The sequence below is a fragment of the Mirounga angustirostris genome, unplaced genomic scaffold (genome assembly GCF_029215605.1).
Source record: "Mirounga angustirostris isolate CCGP_5_RB_7025 unplaced genomic scaffold, mMirAng1.0.hap1 SCAF_2, whole genome shotgun sequence".
In the NCBI taxonomy this organism is placed as follows: Eukaryota; Metazoa; Chordata; class Mammalia; order Carnivora; family Phocidae; genus Mirounga; species Mirounga angustirostris.
The window spans coordinates 29,870,639-29,897,920 of NW_026991710.1; the positions used below are offsets into that span (position 1 = coordinate 29,870,639).

At 36.7% G+C, this 27,282-nt stretch overlaps 1 protein-coding gene across 1 annotated transcript in view; it reads right to left on the bottom strand.

The window, feature by feature from the left end:
* ARAP2 (ArfGAP with RhoGAP domain, ankyrin repeat and PH domain 2) overlaps positions 1–27,282 on the bottom strand; it is a 217,157-nt gene that overhangs the window by 54,440 nt on the left and 135,435 nt on the right. Inside the window, exons 27-31 of the mRNA XM_064584359.1 lie at positions 26,606–26,734; positions 12,219–12,358; positions 4,552–4,634; positions 3,449–3,484; positions 1,582–1,645 (exon numbers count right to left, since the gene is read on the bottom strand). Coding sequence (XP_064440429.1) covers positions 1,582–1,645; positions 3,449–3,484; positions 4,552–4,634; positions 12,219–12,358; positions 26,606–26,734 — 452 coding nt within the window. The remainder of the gene's footprint in view (positions 1–1,581; positions 1,646–3,448; positions 3,485–4,551; positions 4,635–12,218; positions 12,359–26,605; positions 26,735–27,282) is intronic.

Sequence of the window (27,282 nt, forward strand, 5' to 3'; positions counted from 1 at the left end):
CTCCTTGTAAGGAGCACTTACTGTGTGTGTGTGTGTGTTAACATATATATATCAACATTTGCTAGTTTCCTGTCTCCCTATGGAAGTGAGCCATTAAATCCTTAAATCCAAGACGGCCTTTGTGTTTATCTTAATCCAAAGAAGTGGAACGAGCAGAGGAGAAGTAATTGGGCTGAATCTCTGGGGCCAAGACAATGAAGGACCGATGAGGCAGGGAGAAAGAAGCTGGCCATGAGAGCAACCTTTGCTTTCTGGTTATTTCTATTTATACCTTGATTTTCAACCACAGAGTCTAGTGACTTCAATTATAAAAACAACAAAAAATCAGAGTAGTTGTACTACAGACACTGTAACAGTTTTGACTCTATGGTTCCAATTTTATTAAAACACTTCAGAACTAGTTTGCTTTCTTTTTAAAATATCTGAATTTCTGAAAAGTCACAAATAAGAGGAAAGTCTCTAAAAACAGTCTTTTTCTGCGTGTGTTTTCAGGGAGTAACAGTAGCGTCAGACTGAGAAGAGCAGTGTTTATTAACCACCGGAAAGGTTAGTAAGTGAGGAGAGAAAATGGGTTTCAAAACAAGTAAGGGCCAAATTTGGGGGTGAATTAACTTCCCACTTATCAGAGAAACAGGGAAGTACGTCCTCAGTAATAAAGAGTGGCAGCTGAATCGTTACCAGTGAATTTCAATGCTCTTTTGGGAAGCACTGCTGGGAATTCAGCCAAACAAGTTGAGGGGAAAGAAACAATCCTATTAATGAGACTATTTAACCCTTCCCCCAAAGACACAGTCCTCCTATAGGGAGGAGACTAAATGGGGAATTGAGTATAGGTATTAGCTTCTGGCACCCCTGGGTTTAAACCACTAACTAAATATATGGTGCTGAGCTAGTCAGAGAATCTTTGTTACCTTTATTCCCTCATCTACAAGCAACGCCCCGCATGGTTTGTTACAAAGAATACATGAGTTAACTCTTCTGAAGAATCTATTAAAGAAATGCAGGTTCCTGTCCTTGTTTCTGGAAAGGCTAGGGTTGGGGGTGGGGGAGTAGGCGGCCATAGGGAGAACAAGAAAGAAAACGGCACACTTTTCTAAATGAAGATGAATGTGGGACTCTGGTAAAACAAGTTCCTCTTTCTTATACTACCATCTTGAAGCAATACACCTCTCCTACGGTAAGGAGTTGATGGAGTGCCAACAAAAGAAGCCTCAACAAAGACCGTAAGCTCTCTTTCGAAGAGTAATGGATAAATTTGGATTCTCATACATTTTAAAAAACATATAAACGAGAAAATAAAAGCATACACAAAAACTCATTAAAAATGCTTTGTAGGGCGCCTGGATGGCTCAGATGGTTAAGCGTCTGCCTTCGGCTCAGGTCATGATCCCAGGGTCCTGGGATCGAGTCCCGCATCGGGCTCTCTGCTCCTTGGGAGCCTGCTTCTCCCTCTGCCTCTCTCTCTCTGTCTCTCATGAATAAATAAATAAAATCTTAAAAAAAAAATGCTTTGTACATCACACTAACATTTCCTATGAGCAGTGGTTATTCTTTGCTGGAGAGGTGAAACCAAGATCGTACCTGGGCAATGAAGACATTGGCCATCCACTCCATCTGAGTTTGTAGACTATCACAACAAATGTGCCTGTAAAACAAGGTTTATAAAATACGTAATTCAAAAAGACAGCCGACTGTTCTCTGGTGTGTTTTTGGTTATTAAGTGATCAGAAACCTCTTTGGATTTCTCCTGATTCATGACTTAATGTAAACAAAATACAGCTACAGGCTTTGGTAACTGCTGAAAAATGGTCAGCAATATTTTTGGAAAGGCAGAAAGGTCAATGCATTTACTTTCTCAGGTACATGATGTTAAACATCTTTTTCCCCAGAAATTCTGAGCCTAAGAAGAAAAATATGCGCACATTTTCTAAAGAGCAGACATTTAAAAAAGGCTTAGTCTCCATCATTAGGATTATAAACATTAATACCCACAAAACTCATGAAAAATGAACTAAATGAAAAACTACTACCGCATGTCCAATAACACTGATTCAGTAACCTTTTATTGAAAACCTATGTAAAACAGAGCTCTTGCCCTCAAGGTTCACATAGTCTATTAGAGGAGCTAGGCATGTAAACCAATAAATTAGAACACAGAGAAAGTCAAGTTGAACACAAATATAGAAAGAGCACACCTGGGGATGCAGTAAAGGATTCTTACAAAAGGAAAATTCAGTAAGTGATGTCAAAATGACATGGACATTTCAAGGTAATTATGTATTTTTACTCCTGTATGAAAAATTATTTGTAAAAATGTTAAAATGAAATTTGTAAAAAATTCTTGCTTCTTTCATTAGATTCTCACAAAGACATTGTCCCTTTCCATTACCATGTCCAAAAAACTGTCCCCTCTATAATTAAGCACCCATGTGTGCAAAACACTACAGAAACCGAGAAGAAGTAAGTAATGATTAGAGGTGAGAGTTACCTGATAAGACTTTGGGGCATGTGAGCTATAGTTTGAAAGAAGAATGACTGCTGAGTCCAGCACATCAGCAGGAAGAGGATGGGAGCAGCATATAGTGTGAGAGAAGGCTCAGTAAAGCGACTACATACATTCAACATGGAAAGATGAAGGAGCAAGAAATGTATGGTGAATTAAAGACAGATTACTGTTTTATCCTTAAGTAAAAAAAAAAAAAAAAAAGGAAAGCCATGGGAAATAAAGCTGATGGAGCCTCATATTAAAGGGCCTTATGAGCTGTGCCAACAATCCTGCACTTTATTCTGTAGAAGAGCATTAATGCAGGAAAGAAACACAATGCATTTTAGGGAGCCCCTTTGGTGGCTGGATAGAGAATATTCTAGAAAACAAAAGTAAAATCAGAGGCATAAAGAGCACTTAAGATAACTGGAATAATCCGCACAGATGAAGGCATAGCCTGATCAGAAAGACAATTTAAGAGGCAGATCCCGTGTGGCTTAGTGGTTGGTCAGACACAGCTAGGGTGGGAGAAGACATAGTACAATCTCTAGGGAGACTGGCTAGATCCTGTGACATCAATGGAAAAAAGTACATATTTGCAAAGAAAAGATTTGAGGCCAAGGTTTTTTTTAGACTAACTTTTGGCTAGTTCTTATCCTTTATATAAAACTGGATTCTGCCTGCTTATCCCATAAAAGCTGGGGAATTCCACACTCACATAATAACTAGGGAGAAATCAGACATAGTTTCTCTTAGGAGAGCACTAGCAAGTAGGACACCTGGGATTGAAATGGACCTAAACCTTGAAGCAAATCTATTTTCTTCTTCTCAAAGTATTTTTTAAAAAAATTAACTTCACTTTGGTGAAACATTTCCTGTCCGTAGATCTATCTGCCAATAACATTATTTGTTTACTGAAGTTATCAATATATCAAATCCAAAAACTGTCAGCTGTTAACTTACCAGTGATGTTTTTCCGAATACGCCGTCAATCCCCAACTAAATCCGATGGGAAAAAACACACACAGTAAATACGTATTAAAAAAGAAACTGTACAAAACTGAAAACAGGATTAGATATTAAGGAGATAATTCAATGGTGGCAATGTATAACAGAACAGATACTCACAAGTGATGATTCAATGGGTATGACTGATCTCGAGGTGAATGATAAGTGAGGGGTTTGGCTACAAATTTAAATATGCTCAAGGGTGATGGAGGGAAGGGGTCTTATGATGTCATGGGAAAGTGAGGGAAATCTCTCCGAAGATACTCTTGGCTGAGCAAGGATAGATATCTAGGAAAATGGCCAAAACAAGATATATACCTTCTCCTACTGATATTGTGGGAAATTAAAGAATGTGTCAACAGCAACACAGGTGTATGTGTTGGGTTTACACATTAAGCATGTAGGCAAAAATGAGAAACATTTTCAGTAACAGAAACCCAAAGCAAGCATCTAACAGCTCATGAAAATGTTTCATAAGTATTTGTGAAAACATTAATTAGCTAATCAAATTTAGTTGTGACTAGAAAGTATGGCATAAAGCACACGCTGGCATGATTCAAAGGTTGAAGAGGAGGACAATGTATAAGGGGGTCCACTTCCTCTCCACCATCTGGGTGCTGTGGGTTTACTACCAAATTTGGCAAAACTAACAAGGGCAAATTACACAGCCAGGCATCAAGAAGCTGTTTTCCTGTGTGTAGAATTGTCTGGAACATTCCTTATGTCCCCAGGTCGTGCAACTGATCAAGGAATGGAATGCGGAGAAAAACCCAGGTGTTTTCAGTAGATAGGGCCTTCTGGGGATTTCTTGCTTTATGCAGCAGAGATGCCATCACCAAGGAATATGACTTCAGTGGGAACATCATGCTTTTTTATCTGCCCACAGAAGTTCCCCTGATCTGCAACAGGTCCCCTGCCATGTCTGTGGCAGCTCAAAGATTTTGTCTGTAATTTAATTTATAAGAAGCCTGATTAATGCCTCTGACCTCCAAATCCTTAAATAGATACATATTCCTACAACTTTCACTTTTCAAAAACGCTTCCCTTTCAAACTTTACCTTGTTGGAGGCTTCATTTTCTTTTTCACTCCAAGATAAAACTTCATTGAACCAAGAGCAAACATTTTGTCATATTTACTACTCTGTAAGGAAAACAAAATAATTTGTAATTAAATAGACTTTATAAATATCTTTCTATTTTCCTTGAGTATTAATGACTGGGTTTAGAATTATTTAGTTCTCTAATGTTTTAGGGATGTTATACTAAGTTTTTAGTACATGAAGACTGTTCTGATTACAAGGTTATAAATTTAAGTAGAAAATTTTGGATACACATGTATGTTTATATATGTGTGTACATATATACACAGACACAATTTTTTATTCAAGACCCCTGGGACCAGATATAAATCAGAACTGATAATTTTTCAACTTTTTCACATTTTAAAAATAGAATCATGTGCAATATTATGTAATTCCATCAATGTTGTCTGGGGCAGCACCCTGCATTCATATAACTAAGACAACTACCTTCATGTTAGGTTTTGTTGTCAAATACATTATGATTTTCTGTACTTTTTGGATTTCAGGATGATGAAAACAATGGTATATATTGAACTATCTCAAGTATCCATATTAATAACATTTTTCACAAATAATTAATGAAAGTAGACTATTAAAAATTTACATCTACTCTGGATCAATGATCTATTCTCCATACACATCCTGACATATTTATCTGTAACTAATATTTTTTAAAAATCCTGGAACATAGGCCATGAGGCAAAACTTGAATCATTATACTTTAATTTCAAAACTTGTATTAAACCACACACACTTTATTATAGATCCTTGGATAATCTGAAATAATTTTATAAAGATAACAGCCTTGGAAATTATTATTAACACATGCTTTCCCCATACCCTAAGAATTCTGAAGGAAATCTTTTGTTTCAAAGTGTTAGGCATATAGCATTTATAACTAAGAGCAAGGGGTTTGGGATCATAGAAACCTGGGAGCAAATCTGGCTTGCTACTTGGTTTGTGACTTCACGTTACTTTGCTCTGCTCTTCTTGTTTGTGAGTAAAGAGGGATAATAAAAATACTGAGTATCTCATAGGGTTATTATTAAGATTGAGTAAGGGGGTGTCTGGGCAGCTCAGTTAAGTGGCTGCCTTCGGCTCAGGTCATGATCTCAGGGTACTCGGATGGAGCCCCATGTCCACATTTAGCTCCTTGCTCAGCAGGGAGTCTGCTTGTCACTCTGCGTCTCCCCTTGCTCATACTCTCTCAAATAAATAAAATCTTAAAAAAAGAAGGTGAAGTAAGTAAAGGGGTACTCTGAAGGATTATTCTACAGACGAAATGAGAAAAATGTCTATAAAGCATTTAATCCAGTAATCAGCAAAAGTGTGCAGTAAATTACAGCTGTTGTTATTAGGAACTTAGGGCACATCGCTTCAGAGACACAATAATACACACAAGTTAGAATCCTAGGACAGTATGCAAAAGCCCAGTTAGCAAATATTGGCTGAAATTCAGTACTAAGTACAATTAGCTGAAATTAGAACTAAGTTCTATGAAAGTTAAACTATTACTATGAAGTCTTTTCTTCATGAAAGCAGTTGAATTTGAAAAGTAAAGGATAGAAAATATGTTTATAAAATTAAAAACTGCCTTTCATAGATAAAACAGGTTAAGAGAATATAGAGGAAATATAAAGGCAAAAGCAAGCAAGAAGATGATCAGGAATAATGCTTGGGTGACCAGTGCTCTATGGCATTGATGAGGCCTGGTATGAACATGGTGAATTTACTCCTAGTCACTATAATCAATGTTTGCTATTATCATCATGGTAGATAATTTAAAATAGTTATTTTGGATATTTTTTGTCTTATGGCTACATTTCTAGAAATGGAATCACTAGGAACACTTTTTTTTTTTTTTTTTTTTAAGAATAAGATTTTGGGGGCGCCAGGGTGGCTCGGTCGGTTGACCATCAACTCTTGATTTTGGCTCAGGTTGTGACCTCGGGGTCATGGGATGGAGCCCTGCATTAGGCTCCACACTCAGCACAGTGTCTGCTTGTCCCTCTCCCTCTGCTCCCCCACCTCCCGCTCGCACTCTTGTTCTCTCAAATAAATAAATACATAACATCTTTAAAAAAAAAAAATAATAAGATTTTGGCCAAACTGAGAGTGTACATTTACTTACAATTAAACATACACTTGTATATTCATTAGCAATTTTCACTTTTGATTTGGTCCACAATTTATCTGTCTTTACTTGTTTGAATTAGTTTTGTATATATGAAATAAGAAATTGCCTTGTCTTTTCAAATGAAATATTCTACACAAACTGCTGTTTGTCTTAATTTTGCTGTTTACTTTTATTATTTTTAGGAAGTCATATTGATCTTTTCTTTTGAACTTTCTTAACTATCTTTTCAACTTTAAAGGGTTCTCACATAGCTGACAAATACTGAATTGCATGGCCATGGAATGTGAAGGGTTGCTATTTTTAAAGTTACTTCTTTTGTCAATCTGGAATATGTATTTCATATACAGTATAGATGAGACTTTAAATTGAAAAATTTTAAGAATTATCCCAGCCCTATTAAACAAACCTTTCTTTAGACATGCATTTATGGTGGCATATTTATCAAAAACAAATCTTAATATACAGGTAGGTCTTTTACCTGACTTTATGGTACCACTGCTATCTCTGTTCATTTTTATTCCAGGATCATATTTATCTCAGCTATTTCAGCTTTACTGTATAACCATAATCATTGGATGGAAAATACTACACAATTATTTTGTTTTTTATACACCAAAATGTTTGCAAGTATTCTTATCTGTTTACACTTTGAGATGATTATCATTTCTGCCAGATTCTAAAAATAATTCCTTTGGGATTTTGAAAAGAATTACATTAAATCTATCGATAAATATTAGTGGACTTTACATAAATTTTATTTCTACCAGTGAAGTTCTGTAGTTTCCCTCATAACGCCTGTACTTCTTGCTAAGATCATCTTCTGGTAGCTTGTGTGTTTTGTCTTTTTATTCTGACTGAGGACTGGTTTTGGGGTACTGATTTTGTAGTGTGCTACTTTACTGAATGTTAAGGAGCAGCACTGATGTCTAATAAAGAACTGTGAGGTAGCTTTGTAAGGCAGTGAGTATTCCATGTAGGGAAGAGTCAAAGCAAGGAGAATAAGAATTTAGGAACGTATCCAGTAGTGGAGCCTCCCGGCCACACCTGTCAGAGATTACATCAGACCACAGCTGAGGGGAATGGCCCTCCTAGCTGAGACTGCGAGTCCCCTGGACTCAGTCCCGAGGGAGGCGGCCAGGTAAGGTGAGAGGCAGTATGACGGGATCTGCACAGTTCAGAATGAGAGCAGTAGTGAAGCAGGTAGTCTTCATTTATAACAGGACATCAGTAATGCCAGGACTGCCTACATTTTGACGTACTTTTGGCAATAGAGTCTGAAATCATACAAGAGATTCTCCTGACATGCAGGCTCATTACTTTATACCATATATCCTGTCCAAAAAGAACACTAATGACAGAATTTGAGAGGAAATCAGCAGCGGTGGAAAGAAAGCTTTTTAAGTTTCTGTCTTTAAATTGAATATGCATAAAGTGGAACTGTAAGGATACTAACAGAAAGTTCTACAAAAAGAAATCTAATTTGGCAAGATTACTGTTGGTTTATTACAGTTCTCTCTTTTGGTATGTGTATTTGCTGGATAATTTCTTCAAGAAGCTCAATATACTAGACTGTTAGGAAGTCTCTAATGTGTTACTTCAGGCACTATAATTCAAAATAAAGTTTTTAACTAAGCCAATTAAATTAGTGTGCTTAAAAAATTATTCTTGCTCCTAAAAGGAATCTGCTTATTAGTGCATGCAACTTTTAATGACCCCTCCCTTACCCACTTGCTTTTTTCACACCAGTAACAGTATAATGATAATATACTTTGAAACTTCTCACCTTTTATGTAAATCAAGTCTGAAAACATTTTAATTAACATTTTCTGTACAGGGAAAACTCAAAACAAAATATATCTTCCCCTGTGTACTACCCTAATTTGTTGTTAATGAGCATTCATAAATTATCTCTAATTAACACAGTCTTTTTAAATATACTTTTCAATTTGTAATTTCCACTTCCTTCTCAGTAAATCATTTTCTAAGTATATTCAAGCACACATATATTAATGGCAACTGTCAAAACCAGAGCCAAATGTTTATTCAAATAAGTTAGGTTTTCGCTATTGCTTATTTACTGTAAAATAACTGGAAATGTTAACATTGCCAGTGACTCAACCATCAATATTAAAAGGGACAGAGCAGCAACATGAAATAACCGGCCACATAAAATCATGTGTTGAAAAAAATGGTAGTTTAAGGAAAACCATAAGCCAAGTCTCCTCTGCTTGCCTGAATGTGCTAATTAAAGTATCCGTTGCATTAATTTATTCTGACAGATGTACAAATACAACTTTTAAGCACAATAATCATAATTCCATAACCTGGGGTCACTGTTATAAAAACAAAATGTGTTCAATGTCCTTAAAAAGCACTTTCTGACAAATAGTGTATCTCACACTTACACATGGAATTTAAAAAAGTCGAAATCATAGCAGAAAGTAGAATAGTTGCTGTCAGGAGTTGGAGGTGGGGAAATGGAGAGATATTGGTCAAAGGGTATAAAATTTCAGTTATGCAAAATGAATGTCCTGGAGATCTAAGGTATAGCATGATAACTACAGTTAATATTGTACACCTCATACTTGAAATCTGCTGAGAGTACATCTTAAATGTTCTCACCACACACACACACACACTCAAAGCCAACAGATAACTATGTGAGGTAATGGGTATGTTAATTAGCTTGACTGAAGTAATCGTTTCACAATGTGCAGTGTATCAAAACATCATCTTGTATAGTGTAAATATATACAACTATACCTTAATAAAGCTGGGAAAAAAGTATTTCAAATGTCAAAAAAACAAAAAACCACTCTTTAAGACAAACTCGATACTGTCACTCTATGAATTATCTTAGACTGAGCAGGTTCAACCTTTCAAAAAGATATAAATTCTTAAAACATATTGTTAAAGGGTATGAGATTATTTCTCTCACAAAAATCAATCCATGTGGAAAAAAAAAAAATCACTTGTCCGTGAACAAGCTTCCTGTGGCAGATTTTTAAATTTACATCAGCTTGGGGGAAAACACTACAAAAAAACGAATTGTATGGATTGTCATATTTGGGAATCTTTGGTACTGCTTAAATGAAAAAGACTTATCCACCAAGTTAAAATAATGCAAAATTATTATTTGTTTAGTAAGTCCCTGCATGGAGCCTTTGGAATCTGACACCTGGGAATGAACACTCTGCTGCTCATTGGCTATGGTATCTTGGGCAAGTTATGTAATATCTTGGTAAGCGCCGTTTCTTCATCTGTAAAGTGGGAATAATTATAGTACTAATTTCATAGGGTTATTATAAAGGTAAAATGAGATAATCCAAGTGAAATGTATAGAACTCTACTTTTTATAGAGCAACCTTCTGTTGCTACACAATAGAAGTGTTGGTTCCTTGGGGCACCTGGGTGGCTCAGTCATTGGGTGTCTGCCTTCAGCTCAGGTCATGATCCCGGGGTCCTGGGATCAAGCCCCGCGTTGGGCTCCCTGCTCGGCGGGAAGCCTGCTTCTCCCTCTCCCACTCCCCCTGCTTGTGTTCCTGCTCTTGCTATCTCTCTCTCTGTGTCAAATAAATAAATAAAATAAAATCTTTAAAAAAATAAATTAATTAAAAAAAAGAAATGTTGGTTCCTTAGTGGGACCAAAAAGTTCAGGTTCATTTTTAAATACCTTAAGCAGGTACCCAACTACAAAAGTGACCCTTAACCAACATAGTATGTATATAGAAGGGCAAGGATTAAGGAAGTCAGTCTAATGAAGGTCAAAGTAGGTGACCCATTGAAGAAAACCAAAGAAAATTCAATCAGATCCAGTTCTAGATGGCTAGAATAATCAGCTGTGAAGTCCTGAATTTACTTTCATGAATACAAATCTGTTAAGTTCATGAACCTCAAAATCTGATGTGTTCAGTTCACACAACCCCAAATTCTTCTGTGCCTCACTTCTGCAAACTCCACTCTTGGTCTACTAGAAAAACTGAAGAATGATAATAAATAATAACCATCTGATACCCATACAGACTCCCTGCTGGGTCTATGAGATGGAATAAAAAGGTGGGAGTTCGAGTACAGTATTTAATATAGCTCTGAACAGATGAGGGCTGCAGGATTCAGTGCTGTTTTGTTAGCCCCCCTGCCTAGAGAGTCCACTGTCCTAATCAAAGGAAGAATGCTACTCAGATTTATTTATGTTCACATGGAGGCCTCTCTGCTGGAGGAACGTACAGGAAAAGTGGTCAAAGCATGTGGGGAGCTCAACAGAAGCCATAAAAAAATGAGACCACAGAGCTTTGGAAAGCTGCCTATGAATCCTTTCTTCACAACATATTCACAGATGCCACGAGTCTGGTCTGTGTTTATACATCTCCACAACAGACCACAGCGAAGCACCACACACAAAGTATGCAAGCAATGTATACCCAAATGAATTTTATAATTCAAAATAAAAAAGTGCCTTTAGATCCTGCTGTCATTCTACATTTAAATTATTGTGTAGGTGTTATCTGAACCTCAAGGAAGTAGAGATGTTACTGCATGCACTTGTAATCACCACCCAAAACTGGATAGAGAACATTTATTTCTCTCATCCTAGAAATAAACTTTTGCCTCAGGGCGTAACATTTTTCTTAACTTAAATTCAATTAGCCAACATATAGTACATCATTAGTTTCAGATGTAGAGTTCAGTAATTCATCAGTTGCGCGTAACACCCAGTGCTCATCACATCACGTGCCCTCCTTAATGCCCAACACCCAGTTACCCCATCCCCGCACCCATCTCCCCTTCTGCAACCCTGTTTGTTTCCTATAGTTAAGAGCCTCTCATGGTTTGTCTCCCTCTCTGATTTCTTCCCAGTTTTCCCTCCCTTCCCCTATGATCTTCTGTGCAGTTTCTTATATTCCACATATGAGTGAAACCATATGATAATTGTCTTTCTCTGATTGACTTACTTTGCTCAGCATAATACCCTCCAGTTACAACCACGTAATTGGTAAGATTCCATCCTTTTTGATGGCTCTTAATTTTATTGATGAAGATGCTGATTTATATGCTAGCTTATGTAACACATATTAGACTTTTCTTTAAGGACTTCTCTGCACTAAAAAATGAGAAGTGCTCAGAAAGGCTATATGCGGGGCACCTGGGTGGCTCAGTCGGTTAAGCGTCTGCCTTCAGCTTGGGTCATGATCCCAGGGTCCTGGGATCGAGCCCCACATCGGGCTCTACTGCTCAGTGTGGAGTCTGCCTCTCATTCTCCGTGCTTCCCCCACCTCAAATAAATAAATAAAATCTTAAAAAAAAAAAAAAAAGGCTATATGAAGTTCTTCACTGTGTTACTTAGTGTATTAATGTTATATCCAGAGGCTGCAAGAAATCATCAGCTGACTGTGTGTTCTGTTTACTACAGGGCTTGACTGTCAAGAGAGGACTGACAGGTACGAAATGAGAATGTTAATACCTACACAAACATGCATACATATTCAAATACTAAATATACAACTACCTTTGAATCCTTGTAGAGAAAGAGATACCCATCTCGTAAAACAAAATACCGGTCTTGAAACTTATTTCCAGACAGTATTTTAGATGGTTCTTCTTTAATTTTCAAGACTCCTTCTTTGATACTTTCCAGGGCCCTCCTCTCTGTAAGGTACAACATTGCTTTTGTAAGTTAAGTACATTTTCATTTATTTGGAATATGTATAAAACATTTCTATATTTCGTTTTGATAATATAAAATAGTAACTTGTTTCTTACCAGTAAGAAGCCTATGGTTAATTTCTGGGAGCACAATGTGTCAGGGTATTCATATCTACTTATAGGCCTGCCTATGCTGTCCAGTTGGCTACTGGCTAATGAGCACTTGAAATGTGGTTAATCTCAACTGAGACATACTATTAGTATGAAATATATGCCATATTTCAAAGACCTAGTACCAAAAAAAGGTAAAAAAATCATAAGTTTGTAATACTGATTACAAGCTCAAATTATAATATTTTAAATAATGAGTTTAAATAAACTTTATTAGTAAAATTCATTTTACCTGTTTTGTATCTTTTAATGTGGCTACTAGATAATTTAAACTTACCTAACTGGCTTTATTATATTTCTTTTGAACAGCTCTCGAAAAAAAAGTGCAAATACAGAGGCAAAAATGGAAGCCTCTCCCAGAATTCTGATTCAGGAATCCAGGAATTCTTAGGGCACTAAAGAAAATCCTATACATCGGAACCAGGTGAGGGTAAAAAAGGCAAAACCGCTAAGGTAGAGCATTTATCAACAACTACATTTCATGTACAATATTGCCATGTCCCACACTTAGAAACATTCAACCAATTCTATAAAAATACTTTTTGGTAAGAACACCAAATTTGTACTTGTATAAATTTATCAATACAACTCCAGTCTAAAGCTTCCTCCTTGAAATCTAGACGATATTCAACTGCCTACTTGAGAACCGAAGAACGGGCAGTGGGGTGAGGGGGAGGAACCTTAAGTCAAACAGCTATGACACAGTCACTATGGTGTCAACGTCTGTTCTTCCTGGAAAATAAGAGTAATAATACCTATCCTGCAGATTATTGTGGGCCTGCTATTAGAGAATGACCACAAAAAGATGTAGGGTGGGACACTGTATCAGATGAGGACCTTTAGCAATTTTCTGCTGTCAGGTGATAAAATTTTTAAATTCATGCACTGTTTCTGAAATTTACAGAATAACTTGAATGGTTTTAGAAAGAACTCTTAGTCTTAAATCTAACATTTCCTTGGTTTGAGGAAAACCTGTACTTCTACGACAAATAATACACAGAGGTTCACAATTATAATCAGCATAAGAAAACTAAAGTTCAAAAAACAGAAAGAGTTCCTTGTAATGATACCCAACTATGAGCATGGCATGAATATCTGGAAGCAAAAATTCGCAAGAATAATCATATCCCTGATGCTAAGCACAGATATACAAATAAATGTAATTAACAAACCCCAATAGTTTTCATAGTACATATACTAGCCACAGACACATTCTTTTTTTTTTTTTTTTAAGATTTTATTTATTTATTTGAGAGAGAGAGAGATAGCGAGAGCAGGAACACAAGCAGGGGGAGTGGGAGAGGGAGAAGCAGGCTTCCCGCGGAGCAGGGAGCCCGATGCAGGGCTCGATTCCAGGACCCCGGGATCATGACCTGAGCCGAAGGCAGACGCTTAACTACTGAGCCACCCAAGCGCCCCCAGACACATTCTTTTAATCAGTGGGGAGTCTGCCTCTCATTCTGTCATACTGTCATACTAAAATAGCTTCTTTATTGGTAGATAGCGACTTTAATTTCTGAAAAACACTGCTAAAATTTGTCTTCTCAATTATTTAATATTCAATTCCACAGAAAAATATTTCAAATGGTATTTTAACAGCTAAATAACTTCTATTTAAATTAAAAATAACTTTTCCAATAAAAAGAAAGAAGATGTATAAGAAGATGTATTTTAATACAACTGGAATGTCAAGAAAAAAATAAAAATAAATCTATTCACTGATATTCATATTACATCAAATCATTCATTTCTTCATAAAGTACTGAGGGTCTGGTATGCACCTGGTTCTAGTAATATATAATCTTGGAGACAAGTTCAATGTGGGCTGACAAGCAAAACTATATCTGCTGACAGAAGTGAACAATTCAAAAAACAGTCAGTAGGCTTAGTGATTCAGCTGATGTAGAACAGGGAAGTGGAGAAAGGCATTTATAACACTGTTGGTTTAGAAACAGGTAAATCATTTTTTAAAAGTTTAAACTATAACCAAGTTGGGAGATATAGATATTATATATTGCTTAAGCCAAACAAATTCCATTCACACCTTCTAATTATACTTTTCATTTAGATTTTTGTCCAAATTAATAAACCTTTCAAATTTTACCAATAACCATATTTCCAATGCCTAAGTAAACCATTTGTAGGTCAAAGAGAAAATAGGCTTAGGGGAAAAAATATTGTTGCCGTGTTTGGTTCATACTTGTGTAATTGAGTATATTAGCTAAATCTTGCAGCATACATTATTAAAGGACTCAGGAGGAAGGCTTCGAGAGAAATATATGTGAAGGAGGAGGGAAGAGTGAAAAGAACTTTGAAATATGAAGTTCTGTAACTATCAAGGACATGAAAGACTTCAAAAGCTCTCACAACTACATTTCTGCCTGATCTCAAAATGTTAAAACATGTAGAAAAATTACCCACTACTTAAAGGACAAAATGAAGCTACATACTTTGGGGTACATCCTATGTGACTCAGCATGTAACAAAATCAGTTGTGAATTAAATGGCTTTCAATAATTCACTTTTCCAAACTTTTCCAGGACTGCTTGGTCCCTCAACTGTGGGGTACCTCACTCTTCTATTTTCAGTCCCTCCCCTTCACCCCAGGCAGAAAGCTTACTAAGGTCCTCTGCTCTATGGGAACCTGGTTCAGTAAAAGGTCATGCCAGATGTGTCCACTCTACCTGCTGTCCAGACCCTGTCCAGGTTTGAATTCAATTCTAGCTTGTCAGAATATAAGTTTTTTTGCCCTGCACGTCTCTTCTGAGCTGGAGTTCAAATTTCTGCTTCGTAACTCTTGAGATTCTGGCCAGAACTCCTGTCTCCCTGCTCTAGGGCTTCTCAATTCCATGAGGTCTTGCTCTCTTCATAGTCCTTCCCAACACAGTGATCTTTCTAGATTTTTTTTTTTTTTTTTAAGGATCCAAACTGCAGAGCTCTAGTATTTCAAATGCCACATAAGCAGTCCTCCTGGCTACATCCTTTGCTATGGTCATTCAGTATACATCAAATCCCTCTGATCCAATCAAAAAGAATGATTTCACATGTCATAGGGTCCATGACATCAATCCTTAGCATGGTGTAAGTTAATAAGCATAGAATACTTCTATGTACTAAGAATGTAAAAAAGAAAACATAGGACACACCCTGTAACTTTGCTTTTAGTTGAAAAAGAAACCCGCTATAGCATACGATTAATGTACTAAAAGTAGCCGTTAAGTAACTTGGGAAAATCATCTAATTTTTTCCCAAATGTAACAAATCTGAAGATTTAATGCACTCCCCAAAGCACTTAATTCCTTCAGAGAAAGATTCTGGGATGTACCCTAATGGGTAGAATTTCCTTTACTATCTTTGTCTTTCATTCCAATAAAATTCCAGCATACTGTTGTCTCTAGAAAATCATAAACCGCTCTCCCCTTCTTGTTGATTGCTAGGGCAAGGCAGGCACAACTGGAGTTAAAACATCTTTTGAATTAACAGGGGAGACAAGACAAAAAAATAGTGTTCTTAGTTGTGTTATAATTTTGTTATTAAGTAGAAAAGCCCTTAAAACTCACATGCATGAAGGAAAACAGAATGGCCAAATTTATTTAAACAGAACAGACTATCATATTACTGGGGCAATGAAAACAACAGAAAGGAGTTTTTCAAAATCATCTGAAAACCTCAAGTTCTTGTACAAAAAGAACAATTCCTAACTAGTGGTCCCTAATCCCAATAAAAGAACTGATCTGTAGAGGAGGTGGAAGGGTTCTGGGAAGGAGAGGCAGAGACAGAGAGAGGGGGAGGGAGAAACATAAATCCAGGAATGGTACTTCTAAAATATAAACTCCTCCTTTATCCTCCATGGCAGATAGCTGGCTAGTCAGCCATTGTTCATTAAGAATTTCTCTCTGGGGCTCAATTCCACTTCATTCCCAATGTTATCTTCTAACCCCTGCCTTTTCTACCCACTACCTGGGGATTCCAGGATTCTGTAACTCCATGCACTCTTTTATAACGGGTCCAGCAAATGATTCCAGATTGGTGTTATGGAAATGCTGTTCTAACACGTTAATCCCCTCCCCCAACTCCCTTCAAAGCCATACTTTCCTACTATTAAAAGTCTAAACTCCTTTTCCTGACATTTAAAGGGCTAAATAGGGCGCCTGGGTGGCTCAGTCATTAAGTGTCTGCCTTTGGCTCAGGTCATGATCCCAGGGTCCTGGGATGGAGCCCCACCTCCCACTCCCTGCTCCGTGGGAAGCCTGCTTCTCCCTCTCCCACTCCCCCTGCTTGTGTTCCCTCTTTCTCGCTGTGCCTCTGTCAAATAAATACAATCTTTAAAAAAAATTAAAAAATAAAGGGCTAAATAAACTGAATTTCTCCTACCCCTCTCTATAAAATATTAAATTAAAATATATTCATAATTCAGTTCATCATAATATACTGTTTGGAAGACCAATCCTCATCTCCACGGCATGACTTAAATTGATCACCTTAATAAACTTGAGAGAAACTCCATTCTCCTTGCTTCTATACAAATTCTAACCCCTTCTGTGCCCAACTATCAACAGAGATTGTTCTAACTATTCTAGTCCATACTTGTTATTTATGTCTTTAAACTTGAAGATATAATTTAGTTCCTGAATACATAAACCATATTTGCTTAATAATTTAGCTCTTACGTACATGATAATTTCATATTTGCTTTTTAAAACAATGTCTGCTGGGGCGCCTGGGTGGCTTAGTTGTTTAAGCGACTGCCTTTGGCTCAGGTCATGATCCTGGAGTCCCGGGATCGAGTCCCGCATCGGGCTCCCTGCCCAGCAGGGAGTCTGCTTCTTCCTCTGACCCTCCCCCCTCTCATGCTCTCTCTATCTCATTCTCTCTCAAATAAATGAATAAAATCTTTAAAAAAAAAAAAAAAACATGTCTGCTGGGGCACCTGGGTGGCTCAGTCATTAAGCATCTGCCTTCGGCTCAGGTCATGATCCCAGGGTCCTGGGATCGAGCCCCACATCGGGCTCCCTGCTCGGCGGGGAGCCTGCTTCTCCCTCTCCCACTCCCCCTGCTTGTGTTCCCTCTCTTGCTGTCTCTCTCTCTGTCAAATAAATAAATAAAATTTTAAAAATAAAAAATAAAAAAAATAAAACAATGTCTGCTTTGGATTTTCCTCCCCAACCTATGTGAGAGCTGACACTGCACAGTGACTGACAGCATACTTTGGAACTGGGTTTTAATGACAATCACATCCTACACTCAATCTCAGGCAGTAATCTCTGAATCTCAGTTTCTTCAACTGCAAAATGGGGACACCTACAGTACCCCATGGATTTGGTGTGTAAAGTGCTTAGAACACTGTTTGGTACAGAGAAGTAGTATGTAACTGCTTGTTTAATTAACAGATGACACACATCATTTTTCTCTATACCAAGTCTGCAGTAAGCAAAAACAGAAAGAACTATACTTCCAAAGTCCTGATGATTTATAGACGGAATTTTTAAGAGTTCATAAAACTAAAATCTGATTTATCCCTGATTTCAGTACAGTAGGTCGGTTAGGACAGAATATATGGACTGGACTTGGAGACATCTTGATTCAAATGCCTGCTCCGCCACTTATAAGCAGGTCACCTTGGGGGAGTTATGTAATGTCTCCATATCCTAATTTCTCCATCTGTAGAAGGCCTAGTTAAGTACTAGTAGACCACGAAGAATAAATGAGATGGTGAATGCAAAGCATTCAACCCACCATCTGGCACAGAGTAAATGCATAGTAACTAAAATGTATTGTTACCTCTTATATTTCTTTTATATATGTTCTGAGCAAGACAAGGGAATTAAAAAAAGGTCTATTTTTCATGATCTCTATGTGTCCCCCCTTTTGCTGGCAAAGATTATTTCTTCAAGGCTGTACATTATCTGAAAAAACTCCTTATTCCATCTCTGCCCGTGAACTGCAAAGGAGACAAATGGGCAGTTTCCAGGAGAGACATCCTCTTTTTTTTTTTTTTTTTTTAAGATTTTATTTATTTATTTGCGAGAGAGAATGAGAGACAGAGAGCACAAGAGGGAGGAGGGTCAGAGGGAGAAGCAGACTCCCTGCTGAGCAGGGAACCCGATACGGGACTCGATCCCGGGTCTCCAGGATCATGACCCGAGACGAAGGCAGTCGCTTAACCGACTGAGCCACCCAGGCGCCCGAGAGACATCCTCTTGAAAACATGCCACGACCAAGTGATACTGGAAATATTTGTTGCCTAACACCTAAAGATTTCTTACAAATTAAAAATTAGGCAAATTTTCCTTTGACATTGATTATACAGAGGATGTATACTTTTTTTTTTTTTCTTTTCTGAGTATGGTTGACACACAATGTCATATTAGTTTCAGGTTTTAATTTAGTGATTTGACAAGTTTATGCTATATCCACTACAAGTATAGTTACTATTTGTCTCATTACAACACTATTATGATAACACTGACTCTATTCCCTATGCTATGCCTTTTTTTTTTTAAACATTTATTTTAGAGAGAGAGAGAGAGCATGAGCGGGAGGGTCAAAGGGAGAGGGAGAGAGAATCCCAAGCAGACTCCATGCTGAGCATGGAGCCTGACTCGGAACTTGATCTCAAGACCCTGAGATCATGACCTGAGCAGAAACCAAGAGTAGGATGCTCAACTGACTGCACCACCTAGGCGCCCCCCACCCCACACTGTGCCTTATAATCCCATGACTATTCATTCTCTAACTGGAAGACTGTACCTCCCAGTCCCCTTTACCATTTTGCTTAATTCCCCCATTCCATCCCCTTCCCTCTGGCAACCACTAGTTCTCTGTATTTATAGGTTTGATTCCATTGTTTATTTATTCGTTGTTTTGTTTTGTTTTTGTTTTTGTTTTTGAAGGACCTAGAGGGTATTATGCTAAGTAAAATAAGTCAGGCTAAGAAAGACAATTAACCATGTGTGACAAAGAACATGTGTATTTTTTATAATTTGGAGGAAGCAGAATTTTAGATACATTGTACTCACTGTATGACATTCAGTCAAAGTGCATTTCAGTAAAATTTAGTTCTACAACTGAGTAGAAACCAAACTGGTAATAGCTGCTAGAAAGTAATCTATTTCTTAGGAAAAGCCAAGTATGTCCCCTGACTTATTCCCAGTCTATTTTCCTTTATGCTAGTTGTACTGAAGAAGTAATGCTTAATAGAACTAGTAGCCCACTGACATTCTTCTACAATTAGAGTCTCCATAAATAATAAAATTATAAATATAATTACTATTGAAGGACTGACTAGAAAAGTGCCAGAAACTCCATGCTGTTTTACTGACAGTGCAGCCAATTACAGAAAGTAGAAACTACTTTTCTATTCTGTTTTTACTGTTACACTGAATTATAATAAACTTTTAGAAATAAAATTTAGCATAGTAAATGATATTTTTATATTAAATCACCATGTTGTTTTTAAGGATATTACTCATAATAAACACATAGGTAACACTTTAGACTTTCCAAAGTGTTCATATATCTTATCTCATGTGATTCTCAGGCAACTTTTTTTTTTTAAGATTTTTTTAAGATTTTTTTTTTTAAAGTACTTTCTACACCTAATGTGGGGCTTGAACTTATATCCCTGAGATCAAGAGCTGCATGCTCTATTGACTGAGCCTGCTAGGTGTCCCCCATGAAACTTTCTAAAGTAGGAAGTATAGGTAATATGATCTCATTTTATAAAGGAGAAAACTGTGGCTCACAAAGGTTTTGCGACAAGGTTAAAAATTACAATTCAGGTCTCTTAACATGTAACATAGAATTCTGTTTTCTATGATGAGACACTTCCAAGTAATGGTCATTATTATCATGATCACCACCACCATCACTACCACAATAATAAATTTTCCAGTGCTTTCTTGGCCTTGTGCACCATTTTACATTGTTAAACATACTTTTTCCTAAAACTTACTCCTTTGATGATTCCATGACATTGCTCTGTCCTTCTTTTCTGGCAACCTTTCTGATTGATTGTTCCTTCATACACAGGGCCTCTTTTGATACATCTGTGCCTTAATGCTGGTAATTTTATGCTCAGTTCTCTAATGTCTTACTTTAACACTACAAATGCATGATGTTATATTCTCCAAAGACTAAAACCATGCTCCAAATAATGTGCTCCATAGCAATGGGTACATAGATCCCTTCTAGACAATATACTCTTGAACACCTGACAACTAAAACTCAAGACATCCAAAACTGAATTCAGTGACCTTTATCATCCCACCCAGCAAGCCCTTCTATTTTCCCTATCCTAATCTCTCACAAAGCATTTATTTTTATTTTTTTTTAAGATTTTATTTATTTGACAGAGAGCAAGAGAGGGAACACAAGCAGGGGGAGTGGGAGAGGGAGAAGCAGGCTTCCTGCCGAGCAGGGAGCCCACTGCGGGGCTTGATCCCAGGACCCCGGGATCATGACCTGAGCTGAAGGCAGACACTTAACCAACGGAGCCACCCAGGCGCCCATCTCACAAAGCATTTAAATCAAGAAAAGGAGGACTATATTCTGCTTTCTCAATAATGCTACGATGCTAATTTCCTTTGGAAAGCATTCCCTAACTATCCAGATAAAAGCTGAGTTTGCCCTGCTGGGATCTTCTGTCAGTACTTGACCACTAACGAGGTGTTTTGTTCATTTATATTTTGAAAAGTTTACTCAATGTGTACTTTTAGTGAATAAAAGAATAAGACATAGTCCTGTTACAGAGGATAACCCATATAAGAAAAACTAAACAAGAAATGATCTTTTGTTGAATGAGAGACATCCAGTGTTGTAAGAGATGTCAATGATCAACTAACTGAACCACTTTTCTGTGCCTGAAAGCTCTCCATAAACTTCCTGGCCTATTGGAGTCATGTACTGCATGCTGTTTGCAGCCTTGGAATTTAATTTAAATAAACTTCATATATTTAGATTTTCTGTTCCTTGTGGGGAAAGATAATGCTTAACAATCCTTTAAATTGCCTGGTAGATTCCTAATAGGAACTTACCAGTTGGTTTTCTCACTACAGAATTATAATATTAAAAGAAGTCGGAACATTCATGCTTCATAGTGAATATCAAAGACTCATCAATTTCCAAGAGGATACTTCCATTTGATGTGGAGTAGGCTTACCTTCAATGTTTATATACATTTGGATTTAAAAAGATTTGATGGGGAGTGGAAAGTGAATTATTTCAGCTAGACTATGATTTATGGACTCGTACTATTTTCGCTGGAATTTTCTTTTATTTTCCTAAGTCAGTTCATAGTGGACGGTTCAGCTTTCCAGGTCTGTATTTGCCAGAAGCAGTTGCATTTTGAACTATTCTATTCTAATGCAAATTTAATTCCAAAGCATCTGTCATATGCAGCAATCTAAATTTAGAAACCCACAGGGATCTGCATTTGAGTTACATCTTATATCTTAAAAGTATTTCTTCTCCATTGAGATCATTAAAACTTGACTACAATGTATCACATTCTATTGGGATAATTTTAAAGATCCTTAATGCTTAAAACAAGACTTTAGCAACATAAAATTATTTATTCTGGAGCCTTAGAGAAGGTATTCATTTATGGTTTACTTGTGATAGAGATACTGAAGCTTAACTCAATACAAGAGATAATGATAACAAAAGACAGTCTAATGAGATTAGCTACGACAATGTCTAAATGGCAATTTAAATGAAGTTTTATTCTCCTTATCGTAATGTCTCAGTCATAATCCATGGGGTAGAAAAGAAATTTGAGGACTATTATCTTTCTTTTCAAGTTAGTTAACTCCTCATTACAATAATGGCAATGGGATAAAATGTTTCCAAGAAATAAAATGCTGCTTTTGAAGAACACACAATTGATTTCTAAGTAGAGGCAACAGAAAATTTATTTACTCTTATATACTTTTATAAAAGGAAAGTATACTACCTCATTACCTCAAATGAATGAGCAGAAATTAAGTGTTGGATGATTCTGAAATCCACTATTTGTGATGTCAACATTTTAAATTGTTCAGATAAAGTGAGAAAATTAAGGAAATGAAAACCCCTAAACTACCTGAAACCTTTAAACTTATTATTTGATAAAATTTTTGATTTAGCAAGTAGGTGTTGAAAATGTAATGTAAAACAAAAGTATGTGCTTCATCAGAAAAACTCTCATACAATTAATGAAATGCAAGTCATGTATATACTCAAACACAGACACACAGACATATATATACACATATATATTTGTATATGTAGATACAGGAATAGAGGTAGGGACAGGTAGGCAGATAGTAAAATCTGTGGCAACTAGACCTCAAGTATGGAAAGACATAGGTTGTACTATTTTATATCTTAACAAAATGTTAAAACATTAGCTATTTGTTACTGAGAAAAAAATGTGGCCGCAACCAACTACCCTTGTTTCAAGATCTGCTAATTTCCACTTGGTCCCCAGGTTAGAATAAGAAAATCTTAAGAAAGAAAAAGAAATCCTTCACATTGTTCTTTTTCTGCCATGCGGAGCAATGTATTTCTGAGATGACTCCAGTTTTCCTGCTAACAAATTGACAGAGAAATCACATTTGATTTACTTCCATTACTTTCCTTTTAGATCCCAATTTTAAGGAGCAATGGATGTAATGAACAGAGCAGTAATTCTGGAGTCGGTGGTCACTGTGATTGATTTAGGAGACATTCGCCAAGACAGAGACAAAGTAGACTGAATATCTAACCAACCTAAAATCTACCACCAAATATACCCAATAAGAAGTATTTATAAACTCCAGGTTGCTGCAAGATACAATTATAGGGGGAAAAAAATCATGACATAAGAAACTGATTTAAAAAATAAACAACAGGCCGGAGTTGCTTTAAAATGACAATACTAAATTCACACAGACACAGAACAAACCATAATGAAGGAGATTATTTTGCTTTGACAATCTAAATATAAATCAAGCTCTAATTAAAAACATTTATAAAAATTTTATTGGGTAGAAGATAAAAAAATGTTTTTAAAATATTTACTGCATCAGTACTCCTATTTTTGACCAAAAATACATAACTAATATGAAATGGTCCAATTAATCTATCTGCTGATGGTATTACTCTAACACCTGACCTTCCCCCCGCCCCCCCATGCAAGCAAATCATTTCCTGGTAGAAAGAACTACAGACACTATAATAACAAGTTGGATACTGGTTCGGCAAACTGAGGCCAGGCCAGTACAGGGGACAGGCATGTGTTTTATGGCTCCTATCCCATGAGAGGAACGAAGGAGCTGTGAGAGTAACACAAAAGTTTGTTGACATTTTACCCTAGAGAATGGTGTCATCCAAATCCCTGATCCTATCATTTGAGCCTGCTTTCCACTGCATGGGCTCTCCAGGTTTTTATGCAGATGTTTTGTCTACACCTTATGGAAGCCTGATGCTTTCACACCAGAAGGACACACTCCTAACCCCACAGAGAGGACGCACAGGAATATGTGAAGCATCATGGCAACACCTAATCTTCTGACCCAGTTGCAAACAGAGCCAAGGCACTTGTCACTCTACCATTCCTTTGTGTCTTTAAACAACCTCAACGATTCTACTCTGATGTGACTGCTCTCAACCAGCTCAATGTGTACCAGCTCAATGTTGTTGTTTTCTTTTTCTTTAAAGATCAGCACCTAATGGTATCCTTGCATTGATTATCCTTCACCCCCACCTGCACAAAATTTCTTTTATATCACAGCCTTTTAAGATCTTATTCTTGTCTGTTTTTATTCATCTAGCCAATCCACTAGCATTCAAACAAGGGCTAAGGTATTATGCCTAGGTATGGGTTTCAAGTATTTTGCAACATGGTAAAATAGAGACATTTTAGAAGAATACTGGAAAAAAGGAAAAGGAAAATTCTCACCAGAAAAATAAAAATGTACCTGAAAAGATGATTTTCTAAAAGAAAAGAAACCAGGAGAACCTATTATATATACGTATTTCATAATGTTGACAGGACTTGGTTCATAAGCTCGATACTTTTTCTTCATCTCAATGTCAACATGAAAGAATAAGAGAATTTAAGAGCTAGAACAGATTTCATAGATTATCTAAATGGGAGATTCTCAACATGGGCACCACTGACATTTTGAGCCATATAATTCTTTGTGAAGAGCTGTCCTCTGTTTTGTAGGATGACTAGCAGCATCTCCGGTCTCTACTCACTAAACACCAGAAACACCACTATATCTAGTTGTGAGTCAAGAAATATCTACAGACACTGCCAAATGTCCCCTGGGGAACAAAACTGAACCCACCTGAGAACCACTGCTTTACATCATGTCATATCTGTAGGACTAGAGAAAATTCCTGCTGCAACCCTGAAGAGGTGTAGGTATGTGGTCAAAAACATACGCAGTTATAATAAAGGAATTTAAAATAAAATAATGGTTTCTAAAAGGCTAAATTTCTCCAGCAAGAAGAATATACCTGTTCTGTTTATTTATATGCCTGTAAGATCAGAATGACACAGAAGTTGTTACACTGTTTGCCTTTTGTCGAAATGCTTTCAGGTAAGTAAATGATATAAAAGACAGATATATAAGATACAAAGGACACGTGATGGACTGAATGTTTGTGTCCCCCAAAACTCATACATTGAAACCCTACCTCCTGGTGTGATGGTATTAGGAGGTGGGGCCTTTAGGAAGGGAATTAGGGTTAGATGAGTTCAGCGCGTGGAGCGCTCATGATAGGACTAGTGTCCTACTAAGAGTCACAACAGAGCTTGCTTCCCCTTTCTTTGCTCTCCACCCTGTGAGGAGACAAGAAGAAGTCTGCAACCTGAGGAAGGCTCTCACCAGAACTCAACCATGCTAGCATCTTTGTCTCAGACTTCCAGCCTCCAGACCATGAGAAATAAATTTCTGCTGTTTATAAGCCACCCAGTCTATCGTAGTTCTAGCTGCTTGAACAGACTAGGACATGATCATGAAGTCGGAAACATATCAGATTAGCTGTGGTACAACTAAGAACTTATGATCTATGGCTATTAGCTGGAGAGCCTGAAATCCTTCTAAGCTGGTTTATAGCATTTAAGAGCTGTACATATATATAAAATTAGAAGACAGACCAATCTGTTCTCAAATCCAATATTTAGAAACTGTATGATCTGGGGCAAACTACTTCATTTCTCTGCACTTCTCTTTCCCCATTTGGAAATTTCAAATGACAATATAATGCACTAGGAAATCTAAAAAACTTTAAATGAGCTCTGTTAGGTATAGAGCTCAGTTAATGATATGTGATTAATAAACAGTAACAGTTATTATGAATATCAATTGTAAAAGTAGTAAATTTTCTTATAGAACTTAAATCTTTTGCTTTCGGGGTTGGTTTATGTAGAGTACTAGCAGAAAATCTTTTTCCTAATTTGTCAGTAAATGACAACAGAACAGAAGAATCAGTTTGAAAATAAAAGTTGTCTGATAGCTCACAAGGGTTCCCAGACTGGCTGGCATGTTTCCCTTGTGCTTGCTAACCTATTTAACCTTCCATGTGTACATGTCTTCTCCCAACTGGATGGCAAGTATCCTTATTGGAAGTATATCATTTGCACTTCCTTTTTTTTTTTTTGCCAATATCACCCCCAAAATAAATGGGAATTACAGCAAGTACTCAGTCTCAGAGCTTGTATAACTGGCACTTCTTGAGTGCCCAGAGAACTTTCAAATGGAAACATAATTCAGGAAGAAGAATCACCATCTATCTAAAAATTAGAAAAACACATTAAGTATTGCAAAAGTCCTTTTAAAAATATAAACGATTCATTACAAAAACCTTAACCTGGGACTCTCAAATTAGCCAACTATTAGCAGAGTGCTACTCTCCAGGAAAATCTGCATCTGGCACTTGGGACTTCTGTCTAGATAGTCTTCTTCCAATCCTACAATACTATGTCAAGTGGATTCTGTATTTAGCTTCCCATTTTTTACATTATCAAATAATACTTATGCCATAATAACTATCCTTTAGCCACTTGAATTTTCAATTGTAGTTGCAATGTGAAATAACAATACCTACCATTATAGTGTTTAATTGTATCAATGGTTAAGAATCTCTTCACCACAAGATAAGCAGAGCCAGGTTCAGCTAATGAACTCCACCGAAGCACCTGTTCCAATACATTTTCTGTGTAGTGAAGAGGGCGTTCTGCAAAGAATAACACCAAATCAAATTGAAAAAAAAAATTATCAGTTTTTATACATTTTAAAAAATCCTTTAAAAAAGATCTGTATGCAACAAAAAATATAACCATATCTTATGTTATACAGTAACAATGCTAGGACTACACAGAAGAGACCCTAACACCTAGAACACCTTTAAGCATATCATAAAATTTACTATATAAATGAATCTGTGCAGGGACATTTGTTACTCAGCTTTTGAAAAAAAAAAAAAATTCAGAGGTGCTATCCTTCAGATAAAATCTCAAAAATAATGCTACCCTTTTGTAAAAGAAACCAGTTTCTTATCCCATCTTCTTCTTAATTCATATAACATTCTGGTTTGCTTATGGAAAGCTATTTGCATTTGCAAGTAATTAATTGTAAAAGGACTAGCAAAGTTAATTTTGTTTAGTAGTAAGTAATAACCTTTGTTTATCCCAACATGATTAGCATGTTATAATTTCTGATCAATACCAGTGAACAATTTATAGCTGATAATATCACAATTAACATAAATTATAAAATATGCCT